The sequence below is a fragment of the Dysidea avara genome, chromosome 9 (assembly GCF_963678975.1).
Source record: "Dysidea avara chromosome 9, odDysAvar1.4, whole genome shotgun sequence".
Lineage (NCBI taxonomy): Eukaryota > Metazoa > Porifera > Demospongiae > Dictyoceratida > Dysideidae > Dysidea > Dysidea avara.
Genome location: NC_089280.1, coordinates 27,259,770 through 27,286,273, shown reverse-complemented (window position 1 = coordinate 27,286,273; position 26,504 = coordinate 27,259,770). Strand labels below are relative to the sequence as shown.

The 26,504-nt window shown below is 38.3% G+C and overlaps 2 protein-coding genes across 4 annotated transcripts; one reads left to right on the top strand and one right to left on the bottom strand.

The window, feature by feature from the left end:
- Positions 1-1,050: 1,050 nt before the first annotated feature.
- LOC136266339 (TNF receptor-associated factor 2-like) lies at positions 1,051-2,586 on the bottom strand. The gene has a single exon (XM_066061356.1). The coding sequence runs from the start codon at positions 2,579-2,581 to the stop codon at positions 1,106-1,108; it is 1,476 nt and encodes a 491-aa protein (XP_065917428.1). The 5' UTR covers positions 2,582-2,586; the 3' UTR covers positions 1,051-1,105.
- LOC136266337 (leucine-rich repeat-containing protein 74B-like) lies at positions 2,524-26,056 on the top strand. Of its 3 annotated transcripts, none has more exons than XM_066061355.1 (7): positions 2,524-2,762; positions 17,842-18,879; positions 21,194-21,331; positions 21,386-21,556; positions 25,400-25,794; positions 25,842-25,903; positions 25,956-26,056. In XM_066061355.1, exons 1-7 carry the CDS (start codon positions 2,741-2,743, stop codon positions 25,969-25,971), a joined length of 1,842 nt encoding a protein of 613 aa, XP_065917427.1. In that variant the 5' UTR covers positions 2,524-2,740; the 3' UTR covers positions 25,972-26,056. The 3 variants fall into 3 exon arrangements, with proteins under 3 accessions (XP_065917427.1, XP_065917426.1, XP_065917425.1); XM_066061354.1 differs by lacking the exon at positions 2,524-2,762 and adding an exon at positions 2,838-2,956; XM_066061353.1 differs by lacking the exon at positions 2,524-2,762 and having other exon boundaries at positions 17,725-18,879.
- Positions 26,057-26,504: the final 448 nt, after the last annotated feature.

Sequence of the window (26,504 nt, the reverse complement as noted above, 5' to 3'; positions counted from 1 at the left end):
ATCAGTGAATGCTCTATTAGAATATTTTACTGCAAAGTGAGACTGTTCTATTATAGAGAGTATCGATCTAAGGAGCTGTAATTGTACAATGCATTTGAGGGCTGTATTGCAGTTTCCATTGACTGATCTATTAGCTAGGGACTATTGATCTATTTTCATGGAATTAAGCTCCATAGTTTGAAATATCCACCTAATATGCTAGCATTACGCTGGCATAGCACTTCAGCCTATTATGCTTTTTCTTATGCTGGCATATTTAATTGATGCAGGCCTAGCCCGTACCCATAGCCATTATTAAGTTATAAATATATTTGTCTGAAGGCATAATAAGGCAGACAGTTACTCAGTAAGTAGAACATCCACTAAACAAAAGTTTATAAAAATTTTGTTGTAACTTTTGCAATGAAGGTATTTTTAGAAGTTAGCCCTGGGGCAATAGTGCAATAACCACAAGACAATTGACAGTAATCAAAATTATGATATTCATCACGATAGTGCTTAAGAGACGATTAGCCTCGTGGCACCCTGCTGTATTAAGTGACAGCATGTACAGTGTATTTGATGCTTTATCAGGTTTGTCTGCAGCTACATAGCTTATAACTATTTCTGCTTCTTTCTGGTAAAGAAATGTGAGTTCATCATTTACAATTAAAGCCATTATGCAGCAATTTACAAGCAGTACATTTGTCACAATAGTGTAGAAGACAACATTATGAATATTATTATACTTTTACTATTGTTCAGAATTACCATCAAAGCATTGTGAAAGTGGTTTATGATGAATATTTTTTCGTAAGAAGGTGCAAACCTTCATGATCCCTACTATCAGAGGAGGAAATCCAGGTGTACTTAAAAAACGAAGCACATAGCCCTTCAGTGTATGTAAAGCACTATCTAAATATTGACTAAGCCCCTTCAACCTCATTGTTGGCTGGTCTTGTATTGCGATTGAGACTCATGTGATAGTAATAATCAATTGAATCAAGCAGCGCACAACAATTCTCTGCCCTACTATATAGTACGACTTTACGATTGCTATATGTACTGTAGTAAATTGACAATAGTATATAATGTACACAAATCAAATGTACATACAACATGTTAATCATGGCTTATCTGAATACATCACTTGAAAATATAAAGTATCACCAACACAGTAGCAATACGCTATACTAGATTTCATCAAATCATGATGTTGGATAAATCCTTTATGATAGCTAATTTGAATGGTTGCTCTGTTTTTGCAAGAATTCATGACAGCATCATTCTCTTTTGGGTTGACTTCCAGGATATGAATATAATGGTTATTATTCTTAACTTGGTTAAGCAACGAAACAGTGAATTTTCCCTTAACTGGCCATCGCAAATTTACATCATTAGGACCATCCAGCACATCTACACTTACATATACATGTGTACCTTTGCAGTCATCAATTCCGAAGGGAATAACACGCAGACAGGCTCTATACCCAAAATGATGAGTGTAGAACTGAGGACTAAAAAATGATTCGCCACTTGCCTTCTTTTCAGAGAATCCTGGTATTCTAACAATTACTGGTGCAACTAATTTTGATTGTGATAACAACATACTGGATACTAACATCCTGGTTTTCCACTCGAGGGAATGCATGATGCCACAAAAAACTGTGCATGTTAATTCCTTCCATTCATCAAATTCTTGTTCCACACGTTGAAGCTTATTGTGAACATTTCTAGACTTTTGTACTTCCTCTTTGATGGTGGTTGCATTGACTTTCGCTGCTGTCAATTGTTCCTTGGTCTTGACAAGGTCACTCCTCATTAACTGAAAATGATCCTTCATACAAGTTTCGTCATGTTCCTCTTGACCACTACTGTTGATCATCGCCTCACATCCGATGTCGTGAAATGCACAACGCACTTTTCGTAGTGGACATTCCTCTAAATGCTCTTTTAGTTCATTCCTTGCAATATTTGTGAGGCCACACTCATTTGGGCAGGCTATTGGCAACTTAGGACATTGGTCTTTGTGCTCTCCTACAATCCATTCAAGTTTTCCGGTTGCAGAACAGTGTTCACAATTTACCTTCCTGTGTGTACAGTCATTCTCCAAGTGATGGGTCAGTTTTTGTTGTGGTACAATCATTCCACAACCATTGGAACACTGCACTTCTTGAAACTTACATGAGAACATCAAGTGCACGTCCATTTTCGCCAGCTCGCCTTGCCAGTCACAACCGCTGTTCGTACACAAGACAGGCAACTTCTTTATTTCGCGATCAGACATTTTGTTAGGGAAGGTAGTTAAAGGATTATCCCACTCACTGCACACTGGACACCCGTGTTTATTGCTTGTTCTCGCCTCCAGGCATGTTTTGCAAAAGTTAGTTCCACAACAAACTGACAACTGAGGATCACGCGACACTAGTTTACAAGTGAAACATATCAACGTACTAGGAGGTGTGATGACAAACTTGTAGTTGTAACCACCTCGTTCCGTTCCTTCACTTGCCGCCATCACGAAAACTTGTTGTGCACGTGCTAAGTCACGTGCTACATTACGGTTATGCCCCTTGCGTAAAATTCTGCTGGACTGGATCATATGTTTTACATTAAACCAAAACACTTGCTAAAGCACTGCTCAGCCACAGTACTGCATTTGCGAGCACATTTTTGGGGCGGGCGGTACTAGACCAGACGAAGCGCGCGAGAAATCTGGGCGAGAAATATACCCTGGATACAGTTACGGATATATGTTCAGATGGGAAACAGTATTACTAAAGGTTAGTTCTTTTAATGTATCTACTTCGTCTGGCATAGCCAAATAACTTACTTTTATGTGTGTGACCAGGGGCAGAGGAAACGGTCCAGCCAGTCCGAGGGCTGGTCAGTAGGGTTGGCAATTGATAAATCGACCCTCCTGTGAATTAACTTGTAACTCAGGGGATGGAACCTACCAATGGTCTAGTTTTAAACGGTGGGTTCGGTAGAGACCAAATGCCTTCCGTTTGGGATATAGCCATGCATGTCGTAAATTTTGACTGATTTTAGCTCATATTCATAAAAGTGGGCAGGAACATTTAGAATGTCGTCCAATGCTTTTTGGGTTATTGGGTGAGGTACCATCGGTACTCTACAAAATACACTTGCTTAAAAGATGATTCACTCTACTTCAACTTTCGCTAAATCAGCACTTGAAGGGTCTGCAATAAAAAAAATCAACTCACATGACGAAGTCCAAGGTTGGTTTACAAACTCCTAGGCACCTTTTTGGACCTTATTAAGTGGAGCTTTATAGTGTTCACGTGCCAACGCAAGCTGATGCTCTCACTCACGCTATGATTTAGAAACTTGCAGCATCCATTTCCCCAAGAATACGCATCTGATTTTAATAGTGAAATTTCCACCATGTGATGTACCATTCATTGAAACATTGAAGCATGCTAAACAGCATCACTGATGCTGCTGCCCATTTTTATCAAAAAACCTGAAAATTTCCAGAAAATTATATATCCAAGTCGCTGGTAGACACTGGCCAATTATACTGGTGTGTTTTTCGGAATAATAGATGCCTAAAGCATCGTGCAAGCATTGTGAAATAATGCCAGTAGAATACTTACAGCATACTTCCCTGTGACAATCAGTCATGGAAAAATTGAAACACTCTATTAGAACAGTCACCCTAATAGAGCACTCAGGTATTTACCAATGTATTAGTCAACCGGATCGCCCTTATGAAGCTAGCAAATACGAAATATATATATATATATATATATATATATATATATAATATAGTTTTGCATGGAAGTTTACATAATTGGATGAATATTTGAGCACTGGATTAGTCTGGATAGCTTAGTGCTTAGCTAGCTACTCACTGCTTCATCACATTAAAATTAGTTACATATATACGGCTATAGCTATCAGTTTCAAATGTTAGACTCATGCTGCATGCGTATAGAAACTATAACAAAACTGCTTTACTTGTGTTACAACTGTATAATGTAAGAAATTAGTGTGAACACATGATGTAGCCACATGCAGTGAATTTAACACACATGTACACTGTAATCAATAATTTGCTAGGGAATTTACAACTGAAGATTTAATCTCAGAGCATGCAATTTTGAAAATTTTCCTGGCAGAGCATGCCCCCAGACCCCGTAGCATTCACACAACAAAGTGCTTAGCATTTCATAGTGCCTACCCCTTGGCCTGACCACTTTAGACTTGCTTCCTCTGGCCTTGGTGTGTGAACGGAATTTTACAGAAAGCCGAGAAGAGTCTAACCCTTGAAAGGCTCGTCTATTTTTTCTGTGGTTTGCTAGTCTGGTAGTTCCCATATTCACACATAGTGAGCTTAGGGCCAAACGCCCTGGGTGGGTGTTACTATTCAGTGGACTGGACTACTGGACCTCATACTGGATTGACGTATTTTTTGGTTTTGCACATTCTATAGTTGGATTTACAGAGTCTTGCTAGTAAGCACTCTTAGGGCACAACACTTGCATCCCACTTCTAAACGTTTGAAGACAAACAGTGGAATGTGGAGAATTTTATTCACTACCATTCATCATGCCACTATACAACACTTATACCTTACCCTGGTGTGTAGTAATGCTGCAGGCAGTCATACTGAATTAATTGGTTAATAATCAATACAAAGGATCTGGGCAAGCCAAAAATACATAAAATGGTGTAAAAACACTGTAATCTTCATGTATTTTTGAAGTGTCCACAACATTATGCAGTGGTACCCACAAAAAAACGGTCTGCTAATTACTCACATACCTCTATGGAATACTCCACCTTATTTTCATGGCTGTAGCTGTAGCAGATACGTTGGCCCAGCACAGTTTCTGACCCCGTTTCATCATTTTTCCCAATGTGTATTGTATTGTGGGATTCACCCATTACCGACACTATTGGAATTCACCTTAAACTAATTAGTCTAAACAAAAAATGGTCTGGAACATTGTGTACATGAATAATACTTCAGTAATTAATTCAAGGGAATTGTACAAAGAGTTGTTTCCCTAGAGTGGGCCATTCAGTTTAAGACAAAAGTTAAGGAGAGCCGCTTTGAGAATAGTGCCTCGTGAGTAGCTTAGTTTAGAATGGCTTTGTTCTAGTTTCTATAGGTCTATATAAACAGACACCATGTTTCCTAAGCCAACTATTAGTGGGTTTCTCGTGCATTTTTGACCTAACCATGTCAGTAGATGTGCGGAATTCTGCTAAAATCATTAGGTTCGCAATCCCAATGGCTATTTTCAATATGGCATGGGATGTGACACCAGCAATCAACTTGCCAGTAGACAATATCCTTTGGGATATCCTTAGAGCAAGCTTGAGGAGCAAACTAGTCTTACTGCCAGACTTTTGTTTCAGTACAGAGACTTTTGGTGTCACCCTGTCTTTTGACAAGTCAGATAAATCATATGAAGAAGTTTGCTACATGGCAGGGACATAATTTGGCTTAATCACAGAACACTGTAATTTTCACAAACTAACCTACAGAACTAGCTTTTGTTTCATTGTAACACTAATGTAGTGAAGGTTAATGGCTGTCAAGACATTGAAATACCTTGTAGCATTCCCTTCCCAATATCCTCCGTTCAATTCGTCATAGAAAAAGTAAGTACTTAAATTTCCTCTGATTTCCTTCTGCTATATAGTTCATCTTAATTGCTATTCGCTGCTCTTTCCAAATCTGATTTGGAATCTGAGGTATCTATCACATGTAACGGGTTATTATGCCTATTATTGCATGCCCCCGAAATGCTCAATACAAAATGTATGGGGAAATTTACTACACCCGATCGGTTTAGGCCATTTTGATGCATGAATTGGACTTCTTTTGGTATCATTGTACTTGCAGAGAATTTCTCTGCGTGTAAATTTGGAAAGTTACTAAACAGACTCAAGGTAGGCGGTACATGATAATTAATTTAATTTGTAATGGTTTTTCAACCGAAATGTATTGGACATGCCTGTTCCAGCTGGAATTTTTGCCATGGACAATAGTATAGCAAATGTCCACAAACTTCTTGATATATATGAATAATAATAATAATAATCAATTAAAGATTATAAGTGCCCGTGCTGAAAAATTTCCAATTGGTAAGCCCCTGCACTGAACTAGAGGTCTGGCCACACTGGAGAGGTTAGCTTGCTCTAAGGATATCTCAAAGGACATATTGTCTACTGGAAAACTGATTGCTGGTTAACTATTTCTGTCACATTTCCTGCAGCATTACTACACACCTGCTGTGTAGTGGCATAGCGAAAATATTAAGAGACAGTTTACGCATATTTCTGTTCGTCTTCAGCATTTAGACATGGGCTACAGGTGCCCTAAGAGTGCTTACTAGCAAGACTCCATAAACCCAACTATAGAAGTGCAAAAACCAAAGCTATGTCAGTCCAGTAGTCCAGTCCACCGAATAGTAACACTCATACTATGTTTATTGCTCAGCCACTTTGGGTCATAAACCTAGCTGCTAACTTACAGTTTGGGGACCATCAATTGGATTACAGAGAATGCAGAATCGTGCTGTAAGGCGGTGTTGTGATTTGCAGGAATATGATTATATGTCCGCTTTCTATCGTGATATGGTTGCCATTACGTACTTCATTCAGTACAGTTCACTATATTCAATCTACCAACAGTCAGTATATATAAATGCATTCCACTTGAGCCACCTGTTGTTTTTGGCAGAACCTTCTCATATTGTACTGAATATTTCGCTAAGATCCATAAATTCTGTTTAAGCTTTACCCAGCAGTTTTTTTGTTTTGTTTTAATCAGTGCTATTGAATTGTTTATGGAAAAGTATGGAGTTCACTAAAGGCCTAGATAAGCTTGCCAGTAGAGTGGTTACTCTGTGCAGAGTGGTAGCTTCGTGATGGGGGCATGTCCGTATTTGAAAACATGTGGAAAAGATTATTGAATAAGTTATAGCACTCGTTCTCACCTTAGCCCAACATTTTTTTAACTGGTAGAGGATAACAAAACCCTCTCCGCCTGAGTGGTTTTCATGGCAAAATCCAAGTCGTCCATCCTAATCACGTGAGTATTAATCGATCCCCACAATCGATTTTGGTCTCAACATCTATATAATCACTGCCCAGGCTAGCTGGGCTACATATGAAATGTAGCCCGGGTGGCTCCTTTGATCTGAGGTGTGAAGTGTCACGTGTAACAGTTAAGTTAACTAGGTTGTTCAGCAAATGAACTGCATTTGCTGAGCAACCTAGCTACAAGGGTATAGGCTGTTCAGTATTTTAGAAAATGCATTTAGCACCAGCACATAAGCAGACTATACGTACCTCATTAGACACACTATTAACACACTATTGCTTGACCGGCATTTCAAGCATTTGCTTTGCATTGGTCTACAAATCTTTCCTGGGTATGCATATCTGCACGCTGTATTATTACTATGTGGCATAATAAGCCACAGAACCACCACAGCTTTAGAATAGATTGTCTTGATGCAATGTCCAGTATGGTAAACTTGTTTTGCATGGAGGATTATAAGCTCTGAAATAACCACATGGACAATTCAGTGTGTTTTCTACTTTGTATTTCAAGTACCTCCATTATAACAAGGTACGTAGATTTGTTTGCTGAGATATACTATATGTTCTGCATGCATCTTTTTGAATCTTGGGTTGCCTTGTAGACTGTCTATCATGTGTGACACTCTATCATGTCATCTAAAATTGTATAGTGGAAAAATTGCATTCTGTGTAGTTATAACAGGGTGGACTAACTCCAGGAGATGGTAATCAATTACCACATTATCTAATAGCTGAATGTACTTTTAAAATCACAAAAATGTTTACAAACTACTCACCCCAGTATAATAGGCTCTAGGTCATCAATGCAATTTTGTCAAATGTAAATGTTAATTGGAAGTACACCAAAGATATAAGCTGTTACTGTGCTACCATGAGATTGGCACGTTTTAAGACGAACAGGTCAAAAATTAAACTTGTTGTACACTTCATAACCAACTTCAAAGAAAACATTGCTTTCCTTACCTCTATACTCTAAACATACAGCAAGCCAGAGAGTGGGGGAAAGGTAACTTTGGAAATGAAATTACACGGTGACGTTTGAATAATACAGCAGATTTGGATACCATTCTGGGGTCTGGGGGTCATACTTCTCATGCAGAATTATATTAGATCATAGAAGGTCTGTTATAGCATTTTAGACTGTTCTTCCTGTGCTTTTACAGATGGATTATTCGCTACAGCTTGTTAAATTACAATATATCTGTTTGTAGTTGACTGTTCTATTAGAGTATTTAGATTTTTTGCTACAAGCGGTGACCAATAATAATGGGGGCATGGCACCCCTTCCAAATGTTTCAACAAACCTTTAGAAAAAAATTGGTACCTTTATCTGCTTTGTACGATTCTCAAAAATTCGATGCTAAACTATCCTACTAAGTTTTTGTTTATTTTTTGTATTGTTATGTTAACGTATTGTATTCCTCTGGGCAAGAAAGTATGGCTATAGCCAATTGCCTAGAGGTTAAATTTGTAAATCAAATCTTGTGTCAATAGAGGGTATCCTCTCAAGTCCTCAGCACTGCAAAGACTGATAGAACAGTCACCTACACTTGAGTCTAAATAGCTATTTAGCTAATTAGCTAATAGAGCAGTCAAGTGCTACCTTCTGGCTATGCCCTTGGGACACTTATGGTATTTAACCAAAAAGATAAACCTCACCTACTTCCACCACAACAAGGGATCACTCCATAATTCATTTACAAGGTGTACTTTTAGGGCTTTCAGGCAAGAATTTCAAAAAATGGTTACACAGCAGCTTCTATTAGAGTAGTTAATATTGCCTAGGTAACTGCCTTATTATATATACAGTATCTCAATCTTTTTTGCTAAAGCTGTAGTACTGATAAACTAATAATTAATGTTGCTATCATGTGAGAAGCAGTAAGATAAAGGTGTCCAACTCCATGGTGAATCTTAAGCCTGAAGTCTCATTTGTTACTGTTGCATAAAACCCAAAGAATTCTTGTTACATGGGCCAATTGCCCAAACATTCAGTTGTGCTGTGAAGTCCTTTAAACATGGGCAAGAATAAGGAGTTATGAGGCTTTAAAAATATCCCATGCATGATACATGTCAATACAGCATTAATAAAGCAAGTTAGACTTCCACTGAGCTAAATTCAAAAGGGGGTTACCCCCTGTCGAAACCTCAGAAACCTACGCCACTGTTCTAGTGTATATGCGTTGAGCTGGATCCTCAAAAACATTTACTAACTCATGGATGCGATTACACACGATCTTGAAATTTGACTCATTTGTAGTACTGCTTGACCCACTAAAAATATTTCAAAATCTTTTTGTTCAAATGTCTGAAACAAAATTTTCACCATACATTTCCTGTGAAGAGTGCAGTGTCCATTACAGCTCTTTCCCAAACTTGTAATGGAGCCAAACCGTTTGTGTCTGTTGTTGACACCTTTGCTGTTACCACTAATTATCTGGTTAGCTGAAAAGTTAGCTCTGTTGAGAAAAAATCCACTTTTAATTTATAGCTGTTTTTCAGGATCCAGCTCAACTTGTACATACTATCTAATCAAAAACAGCCAAGCTGTAAAAAAAGGTGCGGCCCCCAAAAAGGCCATGGTGAAAAAAGATGTGAAATCCAAGGTGGCGGCCAATAAATGGCTGTGATGGTAGGTTAATGGTTACATTTTAATAACAACAATTCAGGTGAATTTGGTGCCAAGACCAAGCGGCACAAAATTCACCTGAATTGTCGTTATTAAAATGTAACCATTAACCTACCATCACAGCCATTTATTGGCCGCCACCTTGGATTTCACATCTTTTTTCACCATGGCCTTTTTGGGGGCCACACCTTTTTTACAGCTTGGCTGTTTTTGATTAGATATCACTTCTTTTTGTATTTGTATACTGCAAAGCCGGCCTATGGCTGGCTTTGGGGCTTTTTTAACCCATGTGTTTTTTTCTTTAACACAGGAAGAAGAAAAGAACTTAAAGAAGAATTTTAGTACTTCAATTATTTTTGATTTTATTAGTAATTATACAAATTATATACGTATATTTATTACATGCCCATTATTCCCCACAGGATTTTTTTTGCAGCTGATCTCTCTACTGGGTGACTTGAAATGTAGCTGAACTATATACAGGATGGTTTCTTTGTAGCTGAACTCTCTACAAGGTAACCTCTTCTAGCTGATCTCTCTACAGAGTATTTTGTTTCTAGCTGAACTCTCTACAGGTGATTTGTTTGCAGCTAAACTCTCTACATGGTGGTTTCTTTGTAGCCGAACTCTCTACATGATGGTTTCTTTGTAGCTGAACTCTCTATAAGGTGACTTCGTCTAGCTGAACTCTCTACAGGGTGATTTTTTTGTAGCTGAACTCTCTGCAGGGTGATTTGTTTGCAGCTGAATTCTCTACATGATGGTTTCTTTGTAACTGAACACTCTACAAGGTGACTTCTTCTAGCTGATCTTTCTACAGGGTGAATTGTTGTAGCTGAACTATCTACAAGGTAACTTCTTCTAGCTGATCTCTATACAGGGTGATTTGTTTGTAGTTGAATTCTGTACAGGTGGTTTCTTTGTAGCTGAACTCTGTACATGATGGTTTCTTTGTAGCTAAACTCTTTACAAGGTGACTTCTTCTAGCTGAACTCTCTACGGGGTAATTTCTCTGTAGCTGAACTCTCTATATGATGGTTTCTTTGTAACTGAACTCTCTACAAGGTAACTTCTTCTAGCTGATCTTTCTACTCGGTGATTTGTTTGCAGCTGAACTCTCTACATGGTGGTTTCTTTGTTGCTGAACTCTCTACAAGATGAATTCTTCTACCTGATCTCTCTACAGGGTGATTTGTTTGTAACTGAACTCTGTACAAGTGCGTTTTTGTGGGTGATCTTACTGCAGGTTGATTTGTTTGTAGCTGAACTCACTAAAGGGTGATTTTGCTTGTAGCTGAACTCCTTGCATTGTATCTAGTTTCTAGCTGATCTCTCTACAGGGTGATTTGTTTGTAGCTGATCTCTCTACAAGTTGATTTGTGTGTAGCTGATCTCTCTGCAGGTTGATTAATTTGCAGCCGATCTCTCTACAAGGTAATTTGTTTGTAGCTGAACTGTCTATAAAGTGATTTATTTGTAGCTGATCTCTCTGCAGGTTGATTTGTTTTAGCTGAACTCTCTACAGGGTGATATACTTGTAGCTGAACTCCTTACATTGTGTCTAGTTTCTAGCTGATCTCTCTACAGGGTGATTTGTTTGTAGCTGATCTCTCTACAAGTTGATTTGTGTGTAGCTGATCTTTCAACTGGTTGATTTGTTTGTAGCCGATCTCTCTACAGGGTAATTTGTTTGTAGCTGAACTCTGTACAAGGTGCTTTTTTGTAGGTGATCTCACTACTGGTTGATTTGTTTGTAGCTGAACTTACTAAAGGGTGATTTGCTTGTAGCTGAACTCCTTACATTGTGTCCAGTTTCTAGCTGATCTCTCTACAGAGTGATTTGTTTGTAGCTGAACTCTCTATAAGGTGATTTGTTTGCAGCTGAACTCTCTACATGGTGGTTTCTTTGTTGCTGAACTCTCTACAGGGTGTTTTGCTTGTAGCTGAACTCTCTGCAGGGTGATTTGTTTCTAGCTTATCTCTCTACAGGTTGATTTGTGTGTAACTGATCTCTCTACAAGCTGATTTGTTTGTAGCTGAATTCTCTGTAAAGTGTTTTGTTTGTAGCTGACCTCTCTTCAGGGTGATTGTTTATAGTTGATCTCTCTACAGGGTGATTTTTTTGTAGCTGACCTCTCTTCAGGGTGATTTGTTTCTAGCTGATCTCTCTACAGGGTGATTTTTTTTGTAGCTGACCTCTCTTCAGGGTGATTTGTTTCTAGCTGATTGCTCTGCAGGTTGATTTGCTTGTAGATGAAATCTCTACAGGGTAACTTGCTTGTAGCTGAACTCCTTACTTTGTGTCTAGTTTGTAGCTGATCTCTCTACAGGGTGATTTGTTTGTAGCTGATCTCTATACAAGTTGATTGTGTGTAGCTGATCTCTCTGCAGGGTGATTTGTTTGTAGCCAATCTCTCTACAAGGTAATTTGTTTGTAGCTGAACTATCTATAAGGTGATTTGTATGTAGCTAATCTCTCTGCAGATTGATTTGTTTTCTGATTTGTTTTTAGCTTATCTCTGTACAGGTTGATTTGTGTGTAACTGATCTCTCTACAAGCTGATTTGTTTGTAGCTGATCACTCTGCAGGTTGATTTGTTTCTAGATGATCTCTCTACAGGTTGATTTGTTTGTTGCTGATTGCTCTAAAGGTTGATTTGTTTGTAGCTGAACTCTCTGCAAAATGTTTTGTTTGTAGTTGATCTCTCTACAAGGTGATTTTTTGTAGCTCATTTGTTTCTAGCTGATATCTCTACAGGGTGATTTTTTGTAGCTGACCTCTCTTCGGGGTGATTTGTTTCTAGCTAATCGCTCTACAGGTTGGTTTGTTTGTAGCTGAACTCCTTACATTGTGTCTAGTTTCTAGCTGATCTCTCTACAGGGTGATTTGTTTGTAGCTGATCTCTCTGCAAGTTGAATTGTGTGTAGCTGATCTCTCTTCAGGTTGATTTGTTTGTAGCCGATCTCTCTACAAGGTAATTTATTTGTAGCTGAACTGTCTAAAAGGTGATTTGTTTGTAGCTGATCTCTCTGCAGGTTGATTTGTTTTAGCTGAACTCTCTACAGGGTGATTTATTTGTAGCTGAACTCCTTACATTGTGTGTAGTTTCTAGCTGATCTCTCTACAGGGTGATTTGTTTGTAATTGATCTCTCTACAAGTTGATTTGTGTGTAGCTGATCTCTCTGCAGGTTGATTTGTTTGTAGCCGATCTCTCTATAGGGTAATTTGTTTGTAGCTGAACTCTCTATAAGGTAATTTGTTTGTAGTTGATCTCTCTGCAGGTTGATTTGTTTTAGCTGAACTCTCTACAGGCTGATTTGTTTGTAGCCGATCTCTCTACAGGGCAATTTGTTTGTAGCTGATCTCTCTACAGGGTGATTTATTTGTAGCTGACCTCTCCTCAGGGTGATTTGTTTCTAGCTGATCTCTCTACAGGGTGATTTTTTGTAGCTGACCTCTCTTCAGGGTGATTTGTTTCTAGCTGATTGCTCTGCAGGTTGATTTGCTTGTCGATGAACTCTCTACAGGGTAACTTGCTTGTAGCTGAACTCCTTACTTTGTGTCTAGTTTGTAGCTGATCTCTCTACAGGGTGATTTGTTTGTAGCTGATCTCTATACAAGTTGATTGTGTGTAGCTGATCTCTCTGCAGGGTGATTTGTTTGTAGCCGATCTCTCTACAAGGTAATTTGTTTATAGCTGAACTATCTATAAGGTGATTTGTATGTAGCTAATCTCTCTGCAGATTGATTTGTTTTAGCTGAACTCTGATTCGTTTTTAGCTTATCTCTGTACAGGTTGATTTGTGTGTAACTGATCTCTCTACAAGCTGATTTGTTTGTAGCTGATCGCTCTAAAGGTTGATTTGTTTGTAGCTGAACTCTCTGCAAAATGTTTTGTTTGTAGTTGATCTCTCTACAAGGTGATTTTTTGTAGCTGACCTCTCTTCAGGGTGATTTGTTTCTAGCTGATATCTCTACAGGGTGATTTTTGTAGCTGACCTCTCTGCAGGTTGATTTGTTTGTAGCCGATCTCTCTACAAGGTAATTTATTTGTAGCTGAACTCTCTACACGGTGATTTGCTTGTAGCTGAACTCCTTACATTGTGTCTAGTTTCTAGCTGGTCTCTCTACAGGGTGATTTGTTTGTTGCTGATCTCTCTACAAGTTGAATTGTGTGTATCGGATCTCTCTGCAGGTTGATTTGTTTGTAGCCGATCTCTCTACAAGGTAATTTATTTGTAGCTGAACTGTCTAAAAGGTGATTTATTTGTAGCTGATCTCGCTGCAGGTTGATTTGTTTTAGCTGAACTCTCTACAGGGTGATTTATTTGTACTGAACTCCTTACATTGTGTGTAGTTTCTAGCTGATCTCTCTACAGGGTGATTTGTTTGTAGCTGATCTCTCTAAAAGTTGATTTGTGTGTAGCTGATCTCTCTGCAGGTTGATTTGTTTGTAGCCGATCTCTCTACAGGTAATCTGTTTGTAGCTGAACTCTCTATAAGGTGATTTGTTTGTAGCTGATCTCTCTGCAGGTTGATTTGTTTTAGCTGAACTCTCTACAGGGTGATTGCTTGTAGCTGAACTCCTTACATTGTGTCTAGTTTCTAGCTGATGTCTCTACAGGGTGATTTTTTGTAGCTGAACTCTCTTCAGGGTGATTTGTTTCTAGCTGATCTCTCTACAGGTAGATTTGTTTTGATTTGTTCATTGCTGATCGCTCTAAAGGTTGATTTGTTGCAGTTGAACACCCTGCAAAGTGTTTTGTTTGTAGCTGATCACTCTAAAGGGTAATTTGTTTGTAGCTGAACTCTCTCCACAGTGACTTGTGTGTAGCTGAATTCTGTGTAACTGAATTCTCTAGAGAGTGACTTAATTGTAGCTGAATTCTCTACACAGTGCATGACTTGTTTATAGCTGAACTTTCTTCAGTGTGACTTGTAATGTTCTGAATCTCTATAGTGATATATTTGCTTAACTCTCCTCATGGTGACTGTCTTCTTGCTGAACTGTCTATAAGATTAACTGTTTGCAGCTGAACTCCCTACAGAATAACTTGTGATGTAATAAAATTCTATAATGGAGTAAATAAATTAGCCGAATGCTCTATTAGGGTGACTGTTCTATTAGAGTATCTCGATCTCGCATTTGGTACACGGAGTTGGCTTTCGAATCATAACTCAGTGGTTTGTAATCCGATTCTTCTGTACTACTGCAAGGACTTTCTATGAAGATTATTCCAGCTATACACCGATTTTCAGCTCATTGCTCTAAGCGGTTTGCCTAGTAGGCGTGAAAACTAATACTTTTTTATTCATAAAAATCGATCGCGTAATTGTGACACAGGTTGGGTTTTGTGTCATATCTCCGTGGTCTTTATCTCGATTCCTTTAAAACCACCAAAAGGCACTCCTACGATGGTTACTCCATCTACATAGCAATTTTCAACTCATTCCATGAAGCGGTTTACCCTGTAGGCGTGACAACAAATCGATCTTGTTTTACGCGAATAATCGGTCATAACTCCTGAACCATTCATCGGATGTGTACCAAATTTGATGCTAGGATTCGCCTTTGGACTCCCTTTCTGTGTGCCAAATTTCAAGGCGATCGGAGTACGCGTTTGCTTGTTATAGCAATTTTTGCAAGTGTGCGAAAAGACGAAGAAGAAAAAAACGAAGGAAAAAAAAAACGAAACTTTGGCAGCTCGTATCTCGGAAATGGCTGGAGCGATTTCCTTCAAATTTGGAATGTAGACTCCCTTGGCTGGCGGGCAACTGTGTAGCAAATTTGGTTCCAATCAGATAAGTGATCACCGAGATACAAAGGTGTGAAAATGACGTTTTCGTTCTTCCTGTCAATGTGGCGCGCCGGCTTCTTGGGCCGCACGACACACTACCGTGTGTCTTGATATAGTCAGTTTGTGACTTGAGTTCCACCAATACAGTGATTATCAAGGAGGTGAACATGTGTGTACTCCCAATTGGTTTTGTATTAGAACAAGCATGCTTTTATGTTGCGAACATGTTGTTTGCATGCCTGAATTGTCTATACTAAATGGCAAAATACTATTATACCACCGTGTTTCAGTGCAAGAACAACTAGCATGCTATTTCACCTTCAGCAACACTCGTATTTCCACCTGCCACTCCATTAAAACCGATCGAGATACTCTAATAGAGCAGTCAAAGCTATGGCTTATAGTCATAATTCCCTACAGTTAGTTTGTTAATTTCATAGTTCAAAAAGCATTGTGTTTACTAAAATTAGCCTAAAATCCAACCTCATGCAGAGCTTCTACATTCTCAGGTGATACCCTTGGATGTCTTATTTTGTGACTATAACTACAAATTTTCAGAAACCCACTTTTCAAAATCCTAGATCCGCCACTGATAGAATGCTAGTGGGCAGACTCTAATTATTTAGTTTGTTTAGTTGAATGCATTTTACTATGTTAATATTTGTATTCTTATAACAGTGAAACCTGTTAACCAAGACACTTCAAAATGGTGGCATCTGCATTATCTGGATGCTAAAGTATTGTGTAGCATATAAACTGACCTGCAAAAATCAGGACACTTTTGGTTGGTTCCAAGGTGTCATTATGCACATGTTTCACTGTAGTCTGTCTTGTACACAATCCTTCTGTTGGAAGGCGCTTAAGCACCCTCTACATATGACCTACAGATTTGGTCGGAAAAGTTCTAGTTCTGTGTGGTTTTCTGATTACTGACATTAATACGTTTGGCATTTGTGATAATTCAGCATTCGTGAACTTCTATTACACGACATCAAAGGAAAGACTGGTGCCATGGTGGCTATAATTGTATGCCATATTGTGTGCCCCCTATATTAATTTTTTATAAAAATCAATGTAACCATTTTGTGTGGTTCCCTGTTATGTTCTGTCCATCCCTCTACGCAGAAGCTAGTCTATAACTAATCCGCTTACATCCCCGTTCACACTACCTTTTAACCTGGGTAGAGCATGGCACGGCTCAAAACAAATTGCAATCGAGCTGTGCCAAACCGGGTCCAGCATGGCACGACAAGGAGAGATGGGCTGGCATGGGTTGGCCTGGTATAGGATACAGTATGAACATATTCCAAGCTGGCCAACAATATAACTTGCTTCTGTTGGCCTCACAGAGAGTATATTCCCCTAAAACCGAAAATGGCTATGACATACCGTAGTTCTGGTAGACTTTGTGACAGTTACACTCGAACAATGTGTTAATATTCCTGGCGAAAGGAGCACCACTTGGCCACTAGTTTAAATGTGGCAGCTATAACGTTGTATGACTTTTCAGCTGGTTCTACGCTTCCTCGCTATGTAACAGCAATTCTAGTGCCTTTTTATTAAGCACTTAAATAATCAAAAGCTCGTGCGCTTGTTTATTATTCGGCGCTTGCACTATCAAGCTTGTGTCAGATGTAGTAGTGTGAACAAGTGCCAACCCAGGTTCAATAACCCGAGTTGAAAACACTGGATAGTGTGAACGGGATGTTAGGTGCCTACTTTAACTGTTAGAGATGCACTGATATAAATACCAGTACCGATATAGGTATTATTAGGTATTGGTAAAATGTTGACTGTACTTATTAATGACCAGCTTTCTGTATGCTTGTAGCACTGTGGGTAGAGCATAAAGCTAATGTTGCAGTGGTTTTACAGTGGCCAAGAATTCGATTCCAGCTTTTTTGTCATAATGGTTTAACATTTATTGTAGTGTTTATACTGAAAACCTGCAACAGTGAAAAAATAGGTATTGGAATCGGTAATTAATATATCGGTTATTGGTATATTGGTAAAATTCCATATCGGTGCAACTGTAGAGAAATTGCAGACAATTTTCAACAAGAAATCATGTGTGTACTACTATGCATTGTACATAGAACAGAATGCCCAAAGGCACCTGTCAGCTGAACCTGTAGCCTTAGCCGTTATTGAGTTGTGCTTGTCTGAAGGCATTAGATCAGTCAGTAAGTAGAAACTTCCACTAAATAAAAAATTTCATTTGCAACTTTTTGGAAGCATTTCAGATCACAGTTAAGGCACTTTCGGGTAGGTTATATACGTAGGTTTCATGAAATGGTAGAAACCTTTATGATCCCTAATATACTGATAATCACATGTATCATTACAGGTGAGGGTTCTTATGTTGACACAACCACTGAAGTATTTCAACACTTCTACCCTCAACTAACTGAGTTTCTGCCAATGAATGATATTATTTTCTTATCAAAGTTGTTCTTGGCAAATCTTCCTGAAGATCACGTAAAGCCAGGGGACATACGTGAACAGACACACTTCCAGAACAGTGTGATTAAACCATCTGTGACATTTACAGAGTTGTACCAGCTCTTTATTGTGACCACCCTGCAGAAGCAAGTCAAGAATGATGACAAACCAACACATTTAGTTGACAGTGAACTAGAGAAAATTTTGTGTGAGACATGGAAAGGTATTCCCAAGCAGGTTGTGGGAATGGTGTTTTGCTTAAGCAAGCTAGCTTTCTGTGGATTTTTTGATTGGCATAGCGAAAAAGATTCTGAGGGGAAAATCCCAAAAGTTGTTTACACAATTGAAGACCTTATCCAGTGTGGACTGAAAGTGACAGATCATTTTTATGGCTTGTTGAAAGTTGCAAACACTGACCAATTACCCACAGACAATGTCACCTTCTCTTTTGCACACTTCACCATTCAAAACTTCATGTGTGCACTTTACATAACAACACTGCCACAAGAAGAGCAGGAGCATTTACTAAATGAAAACTACCATTATTATTCTAATGTGGTTGTCTTCTGGAGTGGCCTGGTGTCTTCTAAAGCAGTACAATTCATCACTGATCAGTTCAAATATGATGTTTGTATCACAGCAGTGCAATGTGTATACGAGAGTAGGCAAGCCAACTTAGTGCAACCAAGTGAACCATTTAGGTTGGATTTTGATTACTGCACTTTGTCACTGTACGAGTGTCTTGCAGCCTCCACTGTTTTGTCGCATCATCCAGTTGAAGATTTATGTATGGTCGAAAGTCACGTTGGTGATGAAGGGATCAGAATGTTATTATCACATCTTAATGAAGACAACAGCGGTCATCCCCTTGAAATGATTGATCTGACTGATAATAACCTCACTGTGGTTGGAGCAAAACTTTTGTTAAAAATTGTGATGAACAGTAAGTTCTAAATGTTGTGGTACAAGTGCATGAGATGTTGTTTGCACTAACCAATAATTTTCTTAAAATGCAATTTTTGTTAAAGTTATAGTGTAAGTCATATGTTTTGTCAGGCTTTAGTAAGCAATGATAAGGTCACTTTGAACAGTCCAGTCTGAGAAGCATACCGTGCCATCATGTGACTCTTTATTCTGAGGTTACACTTGAATACTTCATAAACCTCCTTATCTTTAAATAACTTAATCTTTCACAGTATTTATAGTTTCAAAGAAATAGCTTGACCTATTCTATAGTTCATCCTTTCAATATACAGCCTCCTTGCAGGCCCCCACTAGTGTTTCAATTCTTTTAGTAGAAGGATGTAGCAATGCTATGAAAGAAGCATTTTGATGTAACCTCTATATTGACATGATGATTGTTATCAAGCATTCCACTGGTGGTTCCCATTCCTGCTTCCCTAGAATTCTACTTCACCAATACTTTGTGCCGCTTCCAATTGTGGATGCATCATGGGATGTTTGGCCCATACTTCCACTCCTATACAATCTATAGCTCTGTTAAAGCAAGCATGTGATGATGCTTTTTCATGCATCAGAGGGCACACCTCAATTATAAGGAGAAGAAATTTCACAGATCTGGTATGGTGGTGCTAAAGTAGAAGGAGCATAATTATGGTTTACCTAAAACCAGTCCTTGGCACAGTTGGCAGTGTTATTCAAAATGGCCTAAAAACACTTGACGAAATTTATGAAATACTCATTAGGGGAAATTTGTAGTTTTCTTGCACATTTCATGCAGATCATGCATGCAGTGCAGCACACACATGCCAAACCAGTTGCACATGTCCATAGCCAGCTGTGGGTATGTTCTGAAGATCCTGGTTTTGTGATCCCTATTATTAAGGTTGCGGAATACTTTGAAATGCGTGGACGGAACAAATTACAAAACCTGCTTTAAATCAAGCAGGGATAAATAATTTCAACAACTGTGTTGTGTTAGCAATACAACTAATTGTGCTTGTTTGTTTTTACTACAGAACAAAGGGTGTGTGGTCCACAAGACCCCAAAATCCAGACTAACAGATTACTGAATCCTTATAGTTTCAACACAAGTGACTAAACAACTAAAATATCTAGGTCCTGTGGAAGCGATTTTTTAAGTTACTGGTTGTATAGATGTTTTATTGAACTTTTAGTGGTTTTTTCGAGTGAAACAAGCTCTTTGAAGGCTATTATCTGAGTCACTGGGAAGAAACACACCAAAAACGCTTCCAAAGGACCTAATAAATTTAATATACAGTATCACTATGTCCCAGAAATGCCAATAGAGCCTACAGCTTTGCTGTATTTGACAGTGGAAAAACATGGTAGTGACAGCTGGAGCTGAGAGATGCAAGGGCTGGCTTTTTATTATTATTTTTTTTTATTAATGCTTTACAGCACAAGTGCTGAAGGTCTGTAGGACACCTGGCCCCACAGCCTGCTCAAAGACTTTAGCTACTTAGACTTTAACTACTTACATGTACTTGTGTTACTACAACAAATTGTAGTGTTCCACCTGCCTCAAACTACACTGTAGCTACATATAAACATTAAATATGAAGGGCTTCACCTTCACTTAAAACTTTTCACACTGCTAGACTGGTTTTATGGGCTTCTCAAAAAGTATCGACAAATTTTAAATGATTGCCTGTGACTATACCGTAACCTTAAGTACCATTGTACTCTGTAGATAGACAAGCTTCATAATAATGAAAAAATTAACCGTTGCCCCTAGCAACTTATATTTTACATTATTTGTAAAAGGATAACATATATAAGTCATGAGATATGAAGTTGTAATTTTCCCATACATTGTCAATGAGAGGGGCAACAGTTGCCCCTTCTCGGCAATCACATAAAACATGGATTCAAAAATGTCATATTTTATGACTTAGTTAAACACACTATCCATTTAAAACTTGTGGAGAGATTATTTTTAACATTCACACCTACAAATTATGTAAAAATTGAGGCAAGAATTTTTTTTTTGAATTTTTGGTTTTTGTATACATTGAACTCCCTCAATTAAGCGATTTCCCTGAAGGGGCAACTGTTGCCCCCTCACATGGATATGTATGGGAAAATTACAAACTTCAAGATGTCATATCTTATGACACATATTATGCTATCCTTTTAAAATTTGGAGAGAAGTTACTTTAGATATTGTCACCTACATGTTAAGCAAAATTCAGGTTGCTAGGGGTAACAGTTATTATTATACATTATAAAGCCTTAATATGAAATTTGTCTATTGATGTTAAACATTTGTCCAGGTAGTGTCACTTTAAATTCGATGGATGTTAGCAGTAACCCTATTGGTGATGATGGGATATCACTGTTAATAGAGGGAATGAAGGGTAACAAGGTCTTGGAAAATTTAAGTGCAGATAATTGTGAAATCACAATAAAAGGTAAAATATAGCAGCTATGCACTCTTTTTACCTTATTACTATGGTGATACACAGGTGTTTGCTGTATTGCAGAATTTTTGAAGAGCAGCAATCAGTCTTTGGAAATCCTTTCACTGTGTTCCAACAAAATTGGTGACGATGGTGTATCAATGATAGTAGATGCACTCCAGGGTAACAACACTTTAACTCAACTGATGATGGATCAGTGTGAAATATCAGTAAAAGGTATTTTGTAGCATGGTGTGTAGCTGGATCAAAGGAGCCTCCCAAGCTATATTAGCAATGTGGCCTAGTTTCCCACTTGCCCAGCTACATCTAAATGTAGCTGGGCTATAACTGGCTAGTTGATTACATAAAAGTTGATGTCGAAATATGATTGTGGGAACTGACTTGATTTGGTTGCATGACTTGCATTTTACCACAAAAATCAGAAGCGCTTTGTTATCCTTGCTATTCTACAAGCTAAAAAACACTACATTAAAGTGAGAACTATGATTCATAACTGCTTCCACACGTTTCAAATATAAACCACATCGACATTGCTGATTATCCAAAAAAAAGAAACTACAAACAAGCTACCCATCTAGGCCTTTAGTAACTGTGTATTTGTTCCTTGAACAATTCAATATTTAACTCGTGTAACTGAAATTCTCTGTGCTGCGTATCTCTAGGATTTGTCCATTCGTAATAGCCAAGCATAGCTGAAACCTACCAGCTACTGTCCCATAACTGAAATCTTCAGACATGCATATATAATACATCCAGTGGTTGCACTCCCCAGCGCCGGCTATTAGGCTGCTACAAATTAGAAGTATTACTTATTAGCTGTAACACCGGACACTCAGACTTTTGCCTGGTATGTATGCCTGGGCATACATACCAGGCAAAGCCCTCATGTCCGTGTTACAACTGTTACTTGTACTTTGCATGCATGAGACGATCAAGTTGTTGAAGTGTGCTTTACATGTATATTTCATTCATATAGTAGCAAGGGTTTTGTATGGAATAAAAGTGTTGTTATATACTATAGTTAAAGCATTACTACGAGTATATGAGAAAAATAGCACAAGAGCTTGTGCGAGAGACTAATACAGGAAGCCTCGTGCTGTATTAGTCTCTCGCCCACACCCTAGTGCTATTTTTTCATATTAAACGAACGTGACAGTGCTTTAACTGGTTTAAAGTGCTTTCTGGTCGTCTTTGTTCAGAGCATTCATTTTGTGGAGTCTGTTTTCAGCCATCAGACAATCGGTAAGTGTCTATATAGTACAAGTTTGGTCATAAAACAAACAGATAGTATCGCTTTGGCTACTTCTGGCAATTTAAATGTTACACACATGATCAACAGTGCTGTATTTCCCTTTCAGTGCTGTATGGAAATATTAATACTCTTATTTGTTTGATCTTTGCCCACACAAGTACTTTAAGTGGAAGATGCAGACAGATAACAGCTACCACAAGTATCAACAATTTTGAAAAATGGAGCTGGTTTGTTTGCACATTTTAAACCACTAAAACTAGCTAGTTCAGTGTTTGTTCTAGTACAAGAAACAGATGGTATAGACACTGACCAATAACAGTCTAAATATAATGACCAAACTACTTGAGTATGCAAGATTAACATTCTGAACTGGAAATAAAATATTCTTTACTTGATTGTTCACTGCTGGTTTCTTATAAAAGCTCAGGGTGAATTCGATTATGGGATTGGACCTTATCCGCAATGACGTCAAAACACAAAATGGTGGCCGATAGTGTGGACACTTTGTACAGAGGGTATTGGGAGAGATGGCGGGTCGCTATGTTAACGTTTGCATACTGCAGCAAGGGGCTAAATGAGGCGTACATACTTAATTACAAGACAAATACTCGTGGTTCTGCATCGATACCAAAACTTAAGTCTGGTTTCGTCTGGTGGGACAAGTTTGCATCACCACATCATGCTAACTAGCCTCTTACCTTTATTATCCAATAGTTCCATGTCGTGAAATCCGCAAACAAAGCTCATTTTAGTGATTACATACGAAGTGCCCACACTAAACACGGCCATTTTGTCAATTATGATGTCATTGCGGATAAGGTCCATTACTTAATATGCTTATCAATAATATCCCCCACCTCCCCCTCTCAGGCAACAGAGGGAAAATGGTGGGGAATTGACTTTTTCAAAGTCCCTACCTGTGGGGAAACAACAAACATGAAATCCCCAGCTGGGAAACACCCTTATTCTATCAGGAGCATAGCCTGTAAAGTTGAGAATTAGAGCAAATCCCTCACTATTCCCCCATGTATTTCTGGGAGGGGGTATAGTGGGGCTTAATATTGATAGGTTCATTACCGTACATAATGTTCACATGACTACTGTCACAAGTTTGATTTTTGTCACAAGAAGCACTCAATTAGATGGAGCTGTTTTGTTATTCTTGCCATCCTATCAGTATGAATCGGGAATTAGGCGCTATAGCAGCATATTCACAAGTGTTCTGTCACATTTTCAAATATGGACCACACCTACATTACAGTTAACACAAAATAACCACTCTGCCACGAATCTTACCCCTGTAGTAAACTTCATAAATAGTACTTGAGTGATGTAACAGCCTTAAACTGCTTTCAATCTTGCTTAACTTTCTGTGATTTCCCTTGGACTTGTCCATTCTTATTAACAATCATATAACTACAATGTTACCTGCTGCTGACCCACAATCAAATTTTTCAGGCATGTATATACCAGTGTTTGTATTCATATTGGCTTGCCCACCACACATGTTACAACTATTATATACATGTAAAAAATATAAGTTAACAAGTCATGAGCATGCGTCAAGAGACTAATACAACCCTATAGCGGGTAATTTTTGAAGGGTTTTTATTTTCGAAGAGACCTTCCTATTTGAAAATAAATTCCCACATCTGGTTGTTCTTCAAAAATAAATTCCCACAAGTGAAAGCAACAATCCAACTTTCGGCAATTCACCTCGAGTTATAGCTCAGTGTTACTGATGATAATGGGTAAACTATTAGTACTGTGCCAATAACCAGAAAACAGGTGATCCAGAATGAGAATTGATGTGCCGTCTGCTCTAGAATCTGTGGTAGCTAGATAGCTAGCTACAATCGAGCGCAATCAAGCCAGTGGATTTACTCCTCTTGAGACTCCCCCAGTCTTCTTTCCAGTGCACAAGGATGGGGATAATTCCATCAGTAAGTCAGTTTTTGGCAAACATTCACATATCTTCATACTTCATAATTTGTGGCATAAATTTCTGTTTATTTGAAATCCACCCAGGCTTCAAAATTAAAAACCTTCTAAATGCAGATTTTGCCTTTTTGTATGAAATTTTCTGCTTCAAAAATAACCTGCTGTATGATATGTGAGGCAAAGCCTAATACTCAAGTATTAAGACCTCACCACGAGTAATTACTTTCACTAAAGCAATTTAGATACTCCAGTAATAGAGCAGTCAAGTAACTACTCTAATAGAGCAATCGAAACTACAGCTTATCACAACTGTTGTCCTATATAGATAGTGATAAAATCGGTTTAATTCACAGTTGAAGTATGGGGTTACTTAACTTAAAAGTAGCCTAAAATCCAATCTTAGAGTTTCTCAAATCTCAAAACTTTTTGAAACCGTATCCTTAGATACCTTATTGATTTATTTCTAATCTATATTACTTTTCAGAAACTCTCTTTTAAAAATCTAGATCCACCACTGATTAGAGTATCCTGATTTTTAAACACCTCTTTGTAGTCACCTGGTATAGTTTGATGTGCTACTGTTTTGGATTCTTCTCTACAGCCTATGCATTAGACAACTGATACAGGCTTACGTCTGTTATATTGAAGTTTTGACAAACCTTATATGCCTTTTTGTGATCACCATATACATTGGCATACTAACTGCCATTGCCTGTCCACCACCCTATAGCTACTGGAGTTCTTATGATACAAGCTATCAAAGTGTCAGGAAATTAACTTAATTTGTCACTGATATAGGCAATGTTTTAGTATATAAATTTTTTCAGTTGGAACTAATGCTACGCTAACTGTTATGATCACTGTAGGTGCAACTTACATTGCTGAACTAATAAGGACAAAATCTACTCTGGATGTTCTCGCACTAGATGCAAACAATCTTGGTGATGATGGAATCACTGCTATTGCAGGATCTCTTGGTAAAAGCAAGATTGATAAACTGATGATTGAAGAATGTGGCATTACTCTAACGGGAGCTAAAGCGCTAGCTGAGTCATTGCTGATCAACAAGACTATTACATTGTTGTCTTTGTCGAAAAATGCTATCACTGTTGAGGGGGCTCGTGCAATATTTGAGTCAGCAGTAGGCAATGGCACACTATGCCCTAGAGTAATAATGGATAGTCACTTATATGAGGATGACGATGAAGCACAATTGTTGATGGAAGTACTGCAAATGAGATGGAAAAGACAATATCTTAAGGTGGGCATCGCATGTAACAGGTGTTACTATCATGTATAACCTTGTAGAGATGTCGTGAACATGATGATGAGGATAGTAATGATGATGATAGTTCCATCTGCAAACCCAAGTTTGTGACCATATTACTAGACTGATCTTACTGCATATTCTTGTGATTATAGGAAATTTGCAAACTAGCTACTGGATTGTCTCAACTAGTTCATGTTAATCATCATGTACTTGTCATTCAATATTTTCTTCTACACATGTAACTTCCAAGAGATATATAGACTTCAATGTTGTGCATACCAAGGGTGGCTCCAGGTATTTTGGTGACAGTTTCCAAATTTTTGTTGCATGCACACTTAAATCTAGGCAGGTCTAGGGACATGCTCCTCCAGAAATTGCCCGTACTCTGAGGTTGAATCTGGCAACAATTTTCACCCAAAGATCTTAAACAATTATATGTTCTAAGAGGTGGAGCTACCTGGGGTAGGCCTATATGCCCCCAAGGAAAATTTTCAAGTCTAAACACTCTGAGCAGGGGTGGATGTAGGATTTCAGGGGGTGCTAACAAGGGAATTTATAATGGCTGGTTTGCTAAGAAAAATGACGACTGGTTGATACAACTAGCTCCACAATCATAACATGAAATTATTCAAGCCACATACATATTGCTTAACAAGGTCAACCTCCTTTTCAGTTAGAGTGATTAACAATTGGAATTCTTT

Excerpts from the sequence above, each read along its gene's own strand:
- LOC136266337 (XM_066061353.1), top strand. The coding sequence starts at position 17,787 with ATGGTAGAAACCTTTATGATCCCTAATATACTGATAATCACATGTATC. Across the intron at positions 18,880-21,193 it reads GTTAAAAATTGTGATGAACA|GTAGTGTCACTTTAAATTCG; the intron begins GTAAGTTCTAAA and ends ACATTTGTCCAG. Across the intron at positions 21,332-21,385 it reads TTGTGAAATCACAATAAAAG|GTGTTTGCTGTATTGCAGAA; the intron begins GTAAAATATAGC and ends GGTGATACACAG.
- LOC136266339 (XM_066061356.1), bottom strand. The coding sequence starts at position 2,581 with ATGATCCAGTCCAGCAGAATTTTACGCAAGGGGCATAACCGTAATGTA.